At 47.3% G+C, this 17,418-nt stretch overlaps 1 protein-coding gene across 1 annotated transcript; it reads left to right on the top strand.

The window, feature by feature from the left end:
• Positions 1-284: 284 nt before the first annotated feature.
• Positions 285-11,235, top strand: LOC142924303 (uncharacterized; the record flags this gene model as incomplete). Its single annotated transcript, XM_076066438.1, has 2 exons — positions 285-444; positions 7,525-11,235. Coding segments are annotated over 2 exons (2,247 nt in total), but the record flags the coding sequence as incomplete, so codon positions are not given.
• Positions 11,236-17,418: the final 6,183 nt, after the last annotated feature.

Here is a 17,418-nt window from a genome sequence, read left to right as displayed (position 1 = left end):
TCTTCAGAGACCTTCGCCACCATCACCACCATGGCGATCTTCACGGCTGTCCTCACTGTGGTTCTGCTGCTCACGCAGCCGATGGTGGAGCTCCTCGGAGGATCTCGGCGTGGGGGTTCGGACATTAACGCCTCCAACACCACCACCACCACGATCAACTACTCGGGACTCGTGAAGAACGTCTCTGCATCAGCAGGGGTCGCCACCTGGGGACCGATGTTCAGTAGCCACAGTGAGGACATTGTGGACAGCGTGCTCCCTGCCCTCCTGCAGGCTATGGGTGAGCTGAGCAGCAGCTGCCAGGCCATAGTGGACAGCGCGCTCCCTGCTCTGCTCCACGCTGTAGGTCAGCTGTACAGCGGCTGCAAGGAGGCCATCAGCTCCACCGTGCTGCTGAACACCCTGCACATCGCCGTGCATCTCTGGCGTTTCATACGTCGCCAAGTGAGTGAGCAACATCCATCATCATCACCACCATCAGCCATGGTCAATCCACTAGTGGGTAGAGACCAACACGACCCGTCGCCACCTCCCACGATGCCGCTGTGCAGTAATCCACCCAGCACCTGCACGTGGAGCGATTTCATTGCTTCATCTCCCCACTGGGCACCCTCTCGGATGACCCCCTCGCAGCCCGTCGGCATCACTCGCCGCCTTCACACCTCCACCGATCCCCCTCAACTCCACTCACGGTGTCTTCAACAGCCTGGTTGGGCACTGGAACAGTATCCCGGACAGTGCCGGATTAAGCTCGTGCGGGTCCTGTAGCTTATATTATAAAGGTGCCCAGAATAAATAAAAAAACACAATTATAAAACACGAAGTTTTTAACTTGCATTGTAAAGTAATTGTAATTTTACTATAGTAATAGAGCAAGTACAGAATCACTGAACCGGGATTTATAGGGTGAGATCATTTAGCACGGGGCCCTTGAAAGTGCGGGGCCCCCAGCTAATGATTATTTTGTTCCGAGGATAATCCGGCACTGATCACGGATTGAGTATGAGGAGCAGTGATGAGATTTAAAGTATTTTTTAACATGTTATTAAAATGTTATGTTTAATAGAAAATATAATGTTGTTTGTCTCTTAGCTGTGATTCGTAAAAACACTGTTGTTACTCAATGGTCTTTCGGTAAAGTCACGTAGAAAAAATAAACAAAATAATAGAATACGACGTTTCGATTGCAACTCAAGCAGTCGTCATCAGGTGAAACTAAATTTGAGAGAGAGAGACCAAACACAGACAGGGAGACACAAAGATCCCCCGTATAGCCTGAACAGACTGTAGGGGCAAGTGCTGTTAGCGAGCACCTGTGAAGGCCGGAACAGTACACGAGGGGGTGGGTGGCCAGCACCACGCCCGACCGCCTTTGTCTCCCTAGTGGCGATGTTTACACACCGCACCAGGTACTAATTTGAGGCTGAGTCGACCTAGGGGAGGCCCGGGACCGGTTCAGATAATCGTCACTGGTGTTGGCCGTGAGCGGGAATCGAACCCGGGTCGCCAGGTTCATAGCGCAGCGTAGCGCTAACAGCTGCACCACCGCTCCCCACACACAGGGAGACACAAGCAGAGAAGGACGGTGATCAACCAGGCAAAGTATTATTTGTTGTGTTGGCCGACTCAATGAGTTGCATTACATTTCTAAGTTTGCTGAGTTTGATCCTCTTTCTATCAGCTTGTACCCTCTGTAAATTTCACCCCCACTATCTCGCCCGTTACGGCAGCCCCTCCGCTCCCACTCCCCCTCGGAGTAGCCGAGGGATTAGCCGGGGTATGCTTGCTCTGCGATCTTACATTTACTTGCAAATCCCACCACAAACGTATATAGTGTAACCTTTGGTTGCAGTAGCTCTCTCGCTACATTTCTTCCTGTCTCAGCAGTCCGCCTGCTGTATTATTTCACCTGAAGACGATTGCTTGTGTTGTGACCACGTGTATACTGTTTACTACAGTACTATGGTGTTGTGACCACGTGTATACTGTTTAATATAGTACTATAGTGTTGTGACCACGTGTATACTGTTTACTATAGTACTATAGTGTTTTGACCACGTGTATACTGTTTACTATAGTACTATAGTGCTGGGACCACGTGTATACTGTTTACTACAGTACTATAGTGTTGTGACCACGTGTATACTGTTTACTATAGTACTATAGTGTTGGGACCACGTGTATACTGTTTACTACAGTACTATAGTGTTGTGACCACGTGTATACTGTTTACTATAGTACTATAGTGTTGGGACCACGTATATACTGTTTACTACAGTACTATAGTGTTGTGACCACGTGTATACTGTTTACTATAGTACTATAGTGTTGTGACCATGTGTATACTGTTTACTATAGTACTATAGTGTTGTGACCACGTCTATACTGTTTACTACAGTACTATAGTGTTGTGACCACGTGCATACTGTTTACTATAGTACTGTAGTGGTGTGACCACGTGTATACTGTATACTACAGTACTATAGTGTTGTGACCACGTGTATACTGTTTACTATAGTACTATAGTGTTGGGACCACGTGTATACTGTTTACTACAGTACTATAGTGTTGTGACCACGTGTATACTGTTTACTATAGTACTATAGTGTTGTGACCATGTGTATACTGTTTACTATAGTACTATAGTGTTGTGACCACGTCTATACTGTTTACTACAGTACTATAGTGTTGTGACCGCGTGCATACTGTTTACTATAGTACTGTAGTGTTGTGACCACGTGTATACTGTATACTACAGTACTATAGTGTTGTGACCACGTGTATACTGTTTACTATAGTACTATAGTGTTGGGACCACGTGTATACTGTTTACTACAGTACTATAGTGTTGTGACCACGTGTATACTGTTTCCTATAGTACTATAGTGTTGTGACCATGTGTATACTGTTTACTATAGTACTATAGTGTTGTGACCACGTCTATACTGTTTACTACAGTACTATAGTGTTGTGACCACGTGCATACTGTTTACTATAGTACTGTAGTGTTGTGACCACGTGTATACTGTATACTACAGTACTATAGTGTTGTGACCACGTGTATACTGTTTACTATAGTACTATAGTGTTGGGACCACGTGTATACTGTTTACTACAGTACTATAGTGTTGTGACCACGTGTATACTGTTTACTATAGTACTATAGTGTTGTGACCACGTGTATACTGTTTACTATAGTACTATAGTGTTGTGACCACGTGTATACTGTTTACTATAGTACTATAGTGTTGGGACCACGTGTATACTGTTTACTACAGTACTATAGTGTTGTGACCACGTGTATACTGTTTCCTATAGTACTATAGTGTTGTGACCATGTGTATACTGTTTACTATGGTACTATAGTGTTGTGACCACGTGTATACTGTTTACTACAGTACTATAGTGTTGAGACCAAGTGTATACTGTTTACTATAGTACTGTAGAGTTGTGACCACGTGTATACTGTTTACTATAGTACTATAGTGTTGGGACCACGTGTATACTGTTTACTACAGTACTATAGTGTTGTGACCACGTGTATACTGTTTACTATAGTACTATAGTGTTGGGACCACGTGTATACTGTTTACTACAGTACTATAGTGTTGTGACCACGTGTATACTGTTTACTATAGTACTATAGTTTTGTGACCACGTCTATACTGTTTACTATAGTACTATAGTGTTGTGACCACGTGTATACTGTTTACTATAGTACTATAATGTTGTGACCACGTGTATACTGTTTACTACAGTTCTATAGTGGTGTGACCACGCGTGTACTGTTTACTATAGTACTATAGTGTTGTGACCACGTGTACACTGTTTGCTACAGTACTATAGTGTTGTGACCACGTGTGTAATTTTTACTACAGTACTATAGTGTTGTGATCACGTGTGTAATGTTTACTACAGTACTATAGTGTTGTGACCACGTGTATACTGTTTACTACAGTACTATAGTGTTGTGACCACGTGTATACTGTTTACTATAGTACTATAGTGTGACCACGTGTATACTGTTTACTACAGTACTATAGTGTTGTGACCACGTCTATACTGTTTACTATAGTACTATAGTGTTGTGACCACGTGTATACTGTTTACTATAGTACTATAATGTTGTGACCACGTGTATACTGTTTACTACAGTTCTATAGTGGTGTGACCACGTGTGTACTGTTTACTATAGTACTATAGTGTTGTGACCACGTGTACACTGTTTGCTACAGTACTATAGTGTTGTGACCACGTGTGTAATGTTTACTACAGTACTATAGTGTTGTGATCACGTGTGTAATGTTTACTACAGTACTATAGTGTTGTGACCACGTGTATACTGTTTACTACAGTACTATAGTGTTGTGACCACGTGTATACTGTTTACTATAGTACTATAGTGTGACCACGTGTATACTGTTTACTACAGTACTATAGTGTTGTGACCACGTGTATACTGTTTACTACAGTACTATAGTGTTGTGACCACGTGTATACTGTTTACTACAGTACTATAGTGTTGTGACCACGTGTATACTGTTTACTACAGTACTATAGTGTTGTGACCACGTGTATACTGTTTACTACAGTACTATAGTGTTGTGACCACGTCTATACTGTTTACTACAGTACTATAGTGTTGTGACCACGTGTACACTGTTTACTACAGTACTATAGTGTTGTGACCACGTGTGTAATGTTTACTACATTACTATAGTGTTGGGACCACGTGTATACTGTTTACTACAGTACTATAGTGTTGTGACCACGTGTATACTGTTTCCTATAGTACTATAGTGTTGTGACCATGTGTATACTGTTTACTATAGTACTATAGTGTTGTGACCACGTGTATACTGTTTACTACAGTACTATGGTGTTGTGACCACGTGTATACTGTTTACTATAGTACTATAGTGTTGTGACCATGTGTATACTGTTTACTATAGTACTATAGTGTTGTGACCACGTCTATACTGTTTACTACAGTACTATAGTGTTGTGACCACGTGCATACTGTTTACTATAGTACTGTAGTGTTGTGACCACGTGTATACTGTATACTACAGTACTATAGTGTTGTGACCACGTGTATACTGTTTACTATAGTACTATAGTGTTGGGACCACGTGTATACTGTTTACTACAGTACTATAGTGTTGTGACCACGTGTATACTGTTTGCTATAGTACTATAGTGTTGTGACCATGTGTATACTGTTTACTATAGTACTATAGTGTTGTGACCACGTCTATACTGTTTACTACAGTACTATAGTGTTGTGACCACGTGCATACTGTTTACTATAGTACTGTAGTGTTGTGACCACGTGTATACTGTATACTACAGTACTATAGTCTTGTGACCACGTGTATACTGTTTACTATAGTACTATAGTGTTGGGACCACGTGTATACTGTTTACTACAGTACTATAGTGTTGTGACCACGTGTATACTGTTTCCTATAGTACTATAGTGTTGTGACCATGTGTATACTGTTTACTATAGTACTATAGTGTTGTGACCACGTCTATACTGTTTACTACAGTACTATAGTGTTGTGACCACGTGCATACTGTTTACTATAGTACTGTAGTGTTGTGACCACGTGTATACTGTATACTACAGTACTATAGTCTTGTGACCACGTGTATACTGTTTACTATAGTACTATAGTGTTGGGACCACGTGTATACTGTTTACTACAGTACTATAGTGTTGTGACCACGTGTATACTGTTTACTATAGTACTATAGTGTTGTGACCACGTGTATACTGTTTACTATAGTACTATAGTGTTGTGACCACGTGTATACTGTTTACTATAGTACTATAGTGTTGTGACCACGTGTATACTGTTTACTACAGTACTATAGTGGTGTGACCAAGTGTATACTGTTTACTATAGTACTGTAGTGTTGTGACCACGTGTATACTGTTTACTATAGTACTATAGTGTTGGGACCACGTGTATACTGTTTACTATAGTACTATAGTGTTGGGACCACGTGTATACTGTTTACTACAGTACTATAGTTTTGTGACCACGTGTATACTGTTTACTATAGTACTATAGTATTGTGACCACGTCTATACTGTTTACTATAGTACTATAGTGTTGTGACCACGTGTATACTGTTTACTATAGTACTATAATGTTGTGACCACGTGTATACTGTTTACTATAGTACTATAGTGTTGGGACCACGTGTACACTGTTTGCTACAGTACTATAGTGTTGTGACCACGTGTGTAATGTTTACTACAGTACTATAGTGTTGTGATCACGTGTGTAATGTTTACTACAGTACTATAGTGTTGTGACCACGTGTATACTGTTTACTACAGTACTATAGTGTTGTGACCACGTGTGTACTGTTTACTATAGTACTATAGTGTGACCACGTGTATACTGTTTACTACAGTACTATAGTGTTGTGACCACGTGTATACTCTTTACTACAGTACTATAGTGTTGTGACCAAGTGTGTACTGTTTACTACAGTACTATAGTGTTGTGACCACGTGTATACTGTTTACTATAGTACTGTAGTGTTGTGACCACGTGTATACTGTATTTGCTATAGTACTATAGTGTTGTGACCACGTGTATACTGTTTACTACAGTACTATAGTGTTGTGACCACGTGTGTACTGTTTACTACAGTACTATAGTGTTGTGACCACGTGTATACTGTTTACTATAGTACTATAGTGTTGTGACCACGTGTATACTGCGGGATTGTGGGTAATCGTCTCCCATGCTCGGTCTCAGTCGGTGTGCCTCACTCGTATAGTCAACATCCGTGCGAACCTATCTTGTTTACTATAGTACTATAGTGTTGTGACCACGTGTATACTGTTTACTACAGTACTGTAGTGTTGTGAATACGTGTGTGTGCGTAAAGCATTTTTTTATTTTGTGTCCATGTGTAGTGACTGTTCTTTAGTAACTGTACTGCAAGTGAAAGTCGTCCTACACAATAACCATCCTCTATCTCGTCTCCCTCACACCAGCCACGATTAAATGTAATTAATAAATTTGATTACTTTATATTAAATAATAAAAATATAAAAAGGTATTTTGTATTAATATTTTTTATATGAATACGGTATTTTTGGTTTGTGGAACGAATCATCTGATTTTCCATTATTTCTTATGGGGGAAATTCGCTTTGATATACGAGTGCTTTGGATTAAGAGCACGTTTCCAGAAGGAATTATGCTCGCAATCCAAGGTTTCACTTTATTAGTTATTTTTCTATCTACGTGATTTTACCGAAAGATACCAAAGAGTATGCTGTTGTTAGTTTAAATGTTTGGTAAGTAAGACTTAGTCTGTGCTGCTCTCCAGTTGCCTGGATGAAAAGTGGCCCAAGTTTTTCCCAATCCTGGCCTCCTGGCTCAAAAACGTAAAAAACAAACTCGCAAGTCTGTCCCCAGGGTCACAACGCACTCACAGACACGGAGCAGGGAGATTCAGCTAATGACGCCGTTGATGTTTTTCGTAACTTTTGCAGAGAGCGATGAGAATGAGGATGAGGACCGGAAGGAGGAAGATTTCCCGGGCGCTGCAGAGAAAGAAAGGTGGAGGTCTCGGCCGAGCACCGAGTCCCTGGGCTCGTATGGCCGCGGCGCGGAGACGAAAGCGGCGGGCGCAGGGGAGGGGAAACAGCCCCGGCACCAAGCAGAGCTGTGCTCCTCACCTGAAGAATCCAGCTCCACTCAGGCCATCGCTCCCACTGGGGCCATCGCCTCCACCTCCACTCGGGCCATTGCCTCCATCTCTACTCAGGCCATCGCCTCCCCCACTGATATCAACTCCACCTCCAATGCTTCCATCGCCTCCACCTCCACTCGGGCCATCGCCTCCACCTCCACTCGGGCCATCGCCTCCACCTCCACTCGGGCCATCGCCTCCACCTCCACTCGGGCCATTGCCTCCATCTCTACTCGGGCCATCGCCTCCACCGCTGCCATCGCCTCCCCCGCTGCCATCGCCTCCACCTCCACTCAGGCCATCGCCTCCATCTCTACTCAGGCCATCGCCTCCCCCACTGATATCAACTCCACCTCCAATGCTTCCATCGCCTCCACCTCCACTCGGGCCATCGCCTCCACCTCCACTCGGGCCATCGCCTCCACCTCCACTCGGGCCATCGCCTCCACCTCTACTCAGGCCATCGCCTCCACCTCTACTCAGGCCATCGCCTCCACCTCCACTCAGGCCATCGTCTCCATCTCTACTCAGGCCATCGCCTCCCCCACTGATATCAACTCCACCTCCACTGCTTCCATCGCCTCCACCTCCACTCAGGCCATCGCCTCCACCTCCACTCGGGCCATCTTCTCCACCTCCACTCGGGCCATCGCCTCCACCTCTACTCAGGCCATCGCCTCCACCTCCACTCAGGCCATCGCCTCCACCTCTACTCAGGCCATCGCCTCCACCTCCACTCAGGCAATCGCCTCTACCTCCACTCGGGCCATCGCCTCCACCTCTACTCAGGCCATCGCCTCCACCTCTACTCAGGCCATCGCCTCCATCTCTACTCAGGCCATCGCCTCCACCTCTACTCATGCCATCGTCTCCACCTCAACTCAGGCCATCGCCTCCACCTCTACTCAGGCCATCGCCTCCACCTCCACTCAGGACATCGTCTCCATCTCTACTCAGGCCATCGCCTCCCCCACTGATATCAACTCCACCTCCACTGCTTCCATCGCCTCCACCTCCACTCAGGCCATCGCCTCCACCTCCACTCGGGCCATCTTCTCCACCTCCACTCGGGCCATCGCCTCCACCTCTACTCAGGCCATCGCCTCCACCTCCACTCAGGCCATCGCCTCCACCTCTACTCAGGCCATCGCCTCCACCTCCACTCAGGCAATCGCCTCTACCTCCACTCATGCCATCGTCTCAACCTCAACTCAGGCCATCGCCTCCACCTCCACTCAGGCCATCGCCTCCACCTCTACTCAGGCCATCGCCTCCATCTCTACTCAGGCCATCGCCACCACCTCTACTCATGCCATCGTCTCCACCTCAACTCAGGCCATCGCCTCTACCTCTACTCAGGCCATCGCCTCCACCTCTACTCAGGCCATCGTCTCCACCTCTACTCAGGCAATCGCCTCCACCTCCACTCGGGCCATCGCCTCCACCTCTACTCAGGCCATCGCCTCCATCTCCACTCAGGCAATCGCCTCCACCTCCACTCGGGCCATCGCCTCCACCTCTACTCGGGCCATCGCCTCCACCTCTACTCAGGCCATCGTCTCCACCTCAACTCAGGCCATCGCCTCCACCTCTACTCAGGCCATCGCCTCTACCTCTACTCAGGCCATCGCCTCCATCTCTACTCAGGACATCGGCCCCACTGCTGCCATCGCCTACACCTCCAATCGGGCCATCGGCTCCACTGCTGCCATCGCCTCCATCTCTACTCAGGCCATTGCCTCCACCACTGATATCAACTCTACCCCCACTGCTGACATCGACTCCACCTTCACTCCTGCCATTGCCTCAACCTTCACTTCTGCCATCGCCTCCACTGCCACTATCGCCACCACCGCCACTCGCACCATCACCTCCACCCATGAGTAATCAAGCTAACCCCCAGGATTGGGAGCTCCCTGCTTTCCACCTGCCTCCACCTCCACCAGAGCCCTGGGCTCCTCCACCCCACCGTGATACCAGACCGGGCCCGGCACACGAGTCTTTTGCTCCCTGTTCTTCACGGCAGCGTTACCGCAAGTCCCGCAACAGCCGCCTTCCTCCCCGCCTCCGCAAACCTCCTCTCGAATCCTCAACTCCACTGCTGCCATCGCCTCCATCTCTTCTCAGGCCATTGCCTCCACCACTGATATCAACTCTACCCCCACTGCTGACATCGACTCCACCTTCACTCCTGCCATTGCCTCAACCTCCACTTCTGCCATCGCTTCCACTGCCACTATCGCCACCACCGCCACTCGCACCATCACCTCCACCCATGAGTAATCAAGCTAAACCCCAGGATTGGGAGCTCCCTGCTTTCCACCTGCCTCCACCTCCACCAGAGCCCTGGGTTCCTCCACGCCACCGTGATACCAGACCGGGCCCGGCACAGTCTTTTGCTCCCTATTCTTCACGGCAGCGTTACCGCAAGTCCCGCAACAGCCGCCTTCCTCCCCGCCTCCGCAAACCTCCTCTCGAATCCTCAACTCCATCCGCATTGATTCGTCCCATCCACCCGGACCGAGAGCACCTTCCCCCCGGCCTCGCTCCACCTGCAGGGCAGCGGATCCCCCCCCAGCCCAGGTGCAACGGCCGGGGTCCCGCGTACGGAGTCCCAGGTGCCCCTTCTGCCTGGCACCACTCCCACGAGTCGCGCTTCACGCGGCGTCCCGCCCTCCTCCCCACGCCTCCACCGGATCAGTGGATTCCTCCCCACCTTCGTCCCAGCCGAGCGGCTCCTGCTCCACACTGGGCCACCCGTCCCACTTTTGTTCCGTGCCGCTCCACAGATTTCCATGACAGACATCATCATCCGCCCCTTGTCCAACCCACACCACTGCATCACCATAGCCCGGCGACATTCACGGACTGCTCACACACGTGACTCCTGCTGGTCGGGTGACCGTGATGAACTATATGTGTCGCGTTGATGGCCATGTGATGGACATTGCTTTGAGTGGCAGAGCAGGTGGTTGTCATGATTAATACATTTGTGTTGTTATTGGACACTGCAGTGTGCGTGTGAGTTGCTGTGCGGTGCAACAGAGCACGTATTTGGTGTCGATCTTCGCGTGTGTGTGATTGTGTGGAGCGGTAGTGTCATGGTTAACGCTACACCGCGCTTCGAAACCCAGGTTTGACCCGAGTTAGCTTTCCGCACACGGCCACAGCCGGTGCAAGCAGTTGCGCAACTCGGTTGCACACAACTGAAGTCACTCTACACGTGGAAGTCTCTGCAACCAATTTGCTTGGCGATTGGTGGCCAGAACCACGAGCGATCCACACAGCACAGGGTGCTGGTCAGTCTGACCAACCACCCATTTCACCTGACTTTCCACAAAATCACCATTAATGTTCCTTTCCCAGGCAGTGACACCAACTCTGCCAAAGTGTGTTAGGAACTAATGCTGTGTATGTTCGGCAGAAACTCTGCACGATTCTGCTGATAAGACACTTAATTTCGAAACCATTTGAGAATGTCGTATTTATAATAAACGTGCACCATTTTTTAGCTGCTTGCCGCCCCTGTACATAGTACCTCTGTATTGATTACAAGTCCTGTGTGCTCACCATTGTACCATGGCATGTGCCTAGGTGGCACTACCGGATGGCTCCCATCCATAGCTGCCAGGCCATCGGCCAGCGCGATAAATATTCGACGCCAACCAACAAATATTTATTCCCACGAGGGGTGACGGGAACCGAACCAGGGATGTCCAGAGCAATCAACTCGTTAATGCGGGAGACCTGAATAGTTCCCGGCGCGTGACACAGTAACGCTGTTCGGCTGGCGACAGCACTCTGCTGCCGTATGCAACAACACACTCCACCCCGTTGACAACCTGGGACAGAACCGCGCCAATGCTGGTGTTGGTTGCGTCAGTATCAAGGACGCACGGCATGGCAAAGTCAGAGTAGCGGAGGGGAATTGCGAAGCGCAACAAATGCGGCTTCCTCCTCCCCCCAATGAAACCTCTGACCCATAACCGTCAAGGCGTGTAGAGGTTTTGCGAAGGTAGCGAACCCAGTGACAAACCGGCGATAATAAGACGCAAAACCAATAAAACTCTGCACCTGCATCATCAACGTGGGGGTCGGCCACGTCCGAACACACGTGGTTTTGTCGGGATCTATCGCAATGCCCGATTTACTGACAATATGACCGAGATACCGCACGGATTTCTGAAGGGGGTAACACTTCTGCGGCTTGAATTTGAGATGGGCCGCTCGCATTTTAAGAAAGACAGCGCGTAACCAATCAAGATGTTCTTTGAACGTACGGCTGAAGACGATGACATCGTCGAGGTATTGTAAGCATGAGTCCCATTGAAGTCCAGCCAGCACCAGCTCCATCAGTCATTGGAACGTAGCCGGTGCTGCGTGGAGTCCCATGGGAAGCTGATTTAATTCAAACAGGCCTTGAGGTGTTCGAAAAGCCGTTTGGGTTTAGAGGCCTCATTTAGTGGCAAATGCCAAAATCCGGACAGGAGATCAAGGGTGGAGAAGTTCTGTGCTCCCGCCAGAGCGTCCAGGGAATCGTCCATCCGAGGGAGAGGATACGCGTCAGCCACCGATATCTTATGAAGCTTCCTAAAGTCGACACACAACTGCAAGCTACCATCGTGCTTCTTAATGTGGTGGGTAATTGTCAGGCGTAATACGCCGCCACCACTACTGGAAAATATGTAGCTGCAGTCAGGGCCCAACAGGCGGCAATACCGGGTCCGGCCTGTACCAAGTAGGACTCGTAGGTAAGGCAATTTGGAGGGCGGTTTGGAACCGGAGGTGGACACCCCAGGCCCCCAGTGGGGGCTGGGGGATTGCGCTGACATCCCCGGGGCCAGTGGGTCGTCGTCCTCTTCATCTGGAGACCTGGTACGTATTGTTCGCCTAGTCTCCATAATCTATAGTTAATTAACTAACGTTTGGCCACTTCCAACACCAGTTGTAGTGGGCTCAAATGGAGACTCAGGCTTCTATAGGAGACAACACGTTTATTTAACATTAACACGCTAAAACTAGATTCAAAGTTTTCGTGACTGCAGGAATTACTCTTTGGTTTTTTCGGTTAAGTCACGTTGACAGAAAAAAAAAAAATAGAATACGCCGTTTTTCTAGTGTCGCTCCTATAATTTTGTTGACGGACAAATGGGCACAATAGCTTAGTGTTTGTGTATGTATATGTTATGTTTTTAAGAGAAGACAAGTTTGTAAAGATATTTTTGCCCCGGGAAATGCTGGGTACTTCCCGCTGGTACTGATATTAAAATATATATTTTAAACTGTGCCAAAATCAATCAAAACGAACAACAGTAGATCAGAATTAAATCTACAATGCTTGATATTTTATCATCCGCATAGGCGAGTGATGGTCAGGATGTTGTGTATGTGTAGTCACATAGAATTGGTCACTACGTAGCATAGCGCTGGCTGCTGGCAGGGAAGGAGATCTGCAGAGTGAAGCAGCCCTGATTGACAGCAGACCACGTGATAGACCTGAGAAGGATCTCGGGTAGGACACGTCGAGATCCTGCTAGTAGATTCTAGAAGGGGAGCGTGGCCGGAGGGGAGCGAGGCCGCGCTAAGAGGATTAAAGGGGACCCCGAGCAGGGGATGAGGGCCATCGTTTGGAGTGGGATCGCCGTCGTCGTCGTCGTTGCTGTTGAAGATCGTCGCCTTCGCCGCTGTCGTCATCCACTTGATAATTGTGCTGCTAGCAGTAGTTGCCTGTCTTAGTTCAGCGCCGTCAGTGTCAGATGGCGAGCGTTGTGCTGTAGGCTAGCCACGAGTGAGAGTTGCGTTTAAGCGAGGGACAGAGCGTTGTATTACAGCAGAGAGTGTGTAACAGTATGCTCGGTGTGTAATTAAAGAATTGCCTCGAAGAAGTTACGTCTCCAAGTTAGTCACTATATATTTTTTCATGGGCATGGCTAGAGTTGTCACCTGTCCAGGAATTACCATTTGTGTTTAGGTGGTGGGTATTCATTCTTACGAGATATAGCACCCGCATTGTGTCGTTTACTGTGTAGTTCTGATAATTCTAGACTGAGTACTGACTGAGAAATCTGTCCAGGCTTGGTCTACAGTCAAAAATGTGGCAATCTCATAGCAGCACCCTCCTGCGTCTCCAGTGTGAATATGCTGTAGAGTAAGTTTTCAACGCAGCGTATGTTTGCATGCTGAACTTCTTTCGCACCGTACGCGGGCAACCATGCTTATTGGCGGTGCGGGGGAATAACAAATTGAACAAAAAGAACAGGGACACAACTTGAAAACATAGAAGTGCATTTATACGTGGGGCGGTTGTTGAAGGGGGAGAGGGATGAAAATTATTAAGAGAGGCGTATCAGGGCAGAGCACAGTGCTGATTGGAATCTGAACTTAAATCATGAAACGTAACAAAGCCATTTTCCTAAAGCAGAACGTTTTTTAATCAGTGGATATGACCTGCAACAACAGATGCATCACAAACATGGCCATTGACGAAGACAATGGAACCAATGTTGAGAAGTGCACAAGGAAGCATAGAGATGCACATGCTAGGAATTAAACTGAGAATGGAAGACGGACACGTCAATTGGACATCATATGCAAATTAAAGGCATAATTTTAGTTTAGAAAGGTGGGGTGAGGCAGGACACACAACTTGAAGAGATGACGGCCGGTGGTCGTGACTAACGTGGGAATGGGAGCTAAAGGAGGGAACACAACCAATAGAGCGTCCACTGCGAAGATGGATCGAATAAATCAACCGGTGGGCAGTAGCCAGACAGATTTTTGCATTGCAAATCCGCAAGAGATGGTGATGGCTTCGGACAGAAGTGGAGAAATCACGGCTGGAGATGGTGACGGCTGCATAAGCAGCTTTGGAAAACATTTACACGATATCACCTTCAAAAACAACCATTCACTAAAACACATTTTCATTAAATGTGTATTCAGAAAGATAAACTAAAACAGTACAGGAATTATATCGTCTTTATTTTGCAAATTTTACAATAAAGGGTATGTTTTTTCATTGCACTAGTTTAAGATAAAAACATTTTTTGCCGAAATAATGACATTAATAGGCACATTAATTGAAAGTGCAATTTTAAATAAACCGTGTAATTATTCGATAGTTTTGGTTAGAGTCTGTGCCTGTGTTAGAGTGCCAGAAAAAGTCCTGGCAAGGATTATTCAACATCACCTTGCCAGGCATGCTGAGAAGAGGATTGGGGAGCCCCATTGTGGTTTCAGGCCAGGGCAGCCACAGATGCCACATCTTCCTTCCGTTTGCTACAGCAGAGGAGTGTTGAATTCCGACAGGACTTACAGCTCTGCTTTATTGACCTGGTCAATGCCTATGATACCATCAATAGGTCTGGACTCTGGGTTGTTCTTCATGCTTTCGGAGTCTCTGACTCTCTGCTCACAATAATTAAGGACTTCCATGATATTGAGCAGGGCCGAGTAAAGCTACTTGGCCGGAAGACAAAGCTATTCCCCGTTAACCTTGGGATTCGACAGTAATGTCCTCCGGCTCCGTACACTGTTTAAAATATTTTTGGTCCACGTCGTTCCGTACCGGAGCAATCTATATCTGATATAGATACAATGGGAGGCGGATTGATGCCCGGGTGCGCTTGAGAGCTTGCTCCCGATTTGTCATCCATGTTACGTATGCGAATGATCTAGACCTGGAGCGTGCCACTAGACAGGGGTGGGGAACGTCCGGCCGGCCGGCCATGAGGCCTGCGAAATCATTTGGTCTGGCCCTGCCAAGGCAACCGCAGGCGGGACTCGAAATTCAATCAATCTTGGAGCAAACCTGGAAAAGCAGTTGCGAGTAGCAACATCATCAATACCAGCTAACATCATCAATGCCAGCTAATATCTCCACACGCCTCACCAAAGAGAAGCAGTTCCAGCCATCGCATTAGGGGTGAGTTAACTAAATGTTTGACCAAATATAATAGGCTCATTTTTAAGTTGATGATTTTGTATGGCCCGCGAATTATGTTATAAATATCCAAATGGCCCTTGGCACAAAAAAGGTTCCCCACCCCTGCACTAAGAGGTGGGGCCTTAACCATCAGCCCCACCAAAACTAAGCACCTGCCTCGCTATGTTGTGCCATTAAACAAGGGGTGGGCAATTTTTTTTACTCGCGGGCCACAATGGGTTCTAAAATTTGACAGAGGGGCCGGGCAAGGAACAGATGGATGGAGTGTTTGTGTGAACTAATATAAATGACATGTAAAAATCATTACATGAAAGGATTTGGCCTTTAACAGGTAGCAAAGCATTTATTTGCAAGGCAATTTAACAAATTGCACGAACATGAACAATACAAAAACATGTCGTAACGTGACTGATCAAACATCATGAAAACATCTGAGGCCTGCGCCCAAACCAATTACCACATTCCCGGTCAAAGTGCTCCATCTAATGGGGAAATGAGGGCATTACAGGTGAAAGGTAAAATTTAATTTAATAATATTTGGACAAGTTCGGGGGGCCGGATTAAAAAGCCCAGCCCATGTCTGCATTAAACCCTCCACCCCTTAACTCCCCATTGGTAATGGGGCAGTTGTAAATTGGATGGTTTTCCACATCTGGATAGTGTGCTTATGACCAACTCCGGTTTGACAGAAGAGGTCTCACTCCGAATCAGTCGAGCGGCATTATCTTTTCATCGGTTGCATAACGCTGTGTGGAAGCTACCTGATATCTGTCGCTCCACAGCAGTCTTCGGATCTTCTCGGCCACGGTCATGCCCTTCCTTCTCGATGCTTGCCAAACGTGGACCCCCCTAATGGAACATCTTCGCCGGTAATAAACATTCAGGATGGCCTTCCTACGATCCATCCTGTGTTTAACCAGGCTGGATTGTGTGAGCTCACAATCCTTTACAGATCTGGACAAAGTCCCATCGGTAAGCGCCTCCAGCAGGTAATGCTACATTGGCTGGGTCATGTACCACGCCTCCCTAACCACTACATTAAAGGGGTCTAAACAGGCGCGGCACGGGCTAGAGAAGAGATTAAATGATGTGGTACAAGAGGATGTGGAACTGAATTGACTTGCGAATGACTGGTACCAGCAGTGTAAAGAGCGGCCTATGTGGAGGAGACTCATGATGGACGATACTGGGCAGTTGGAGGTAGTCGCCCTCCAGCAACAACAGAGGGCAGCAGAGAGACGCTCACAACAACGAGCAGAGCCTCAGGCGGGTAAAACACATCAAGTTGGCACAGTAGGGGAGGCACAGCTTACACATCTGCCACTCATCTCAGTCAAACCATGGCAGCTGGATCTGACCCGTGATCACGTGGCCATAAAGTGCACTTAGCCTGGCACAAGTGCCGTGGCAACGTCACCGCCACTTAGTGGCGTTTGTTGTCCGTGTGTGTGTGTGCAATTGTGGTGACTCATTTCGCCCCTTACGACAAGCCAGCATCAGGATGCAAGGTATTTGAACATAAAATGTTTTTATAAATTTGTATGTATTTTATGTTTCACACAACGATCCCGACAGTCCTCGACTTATGAACTCAATTAGTTCCTGGGACCCGTTCGTGAGTCAAACGGTTTGTAAGTGGGAACACAATAATGTACACACGTGCGCGCACGCACACACGAGCACAAACACTGGAAGCGCGAGGATGACACAACTCGTGGAGGATCGCTCCGCTGAAAAAAGAATAGATCC

The sequence above is a fragment of the Petromyzon marinus genome, chromosome 11 (assembly GCF_048934315.1).
Source record: "Petromyzon marinus isolate PM22_M1 ecotype Great Lakes invasive population chromosome 11, UKy_Petmar_22M1.pri1.0, whole genome shotgun sequence".
NCBI classification, from domain to species: domain Eukaryota; kingdom Metazoa; phylum Chordata; class Hyperoartia; order Petromyzontiformes; family Petromyzontidae; genus Petromyzon; species Petromyzon marinus.
This window is presented reverse-complemented; position numbering and strand designations above follow the sequence as displayed.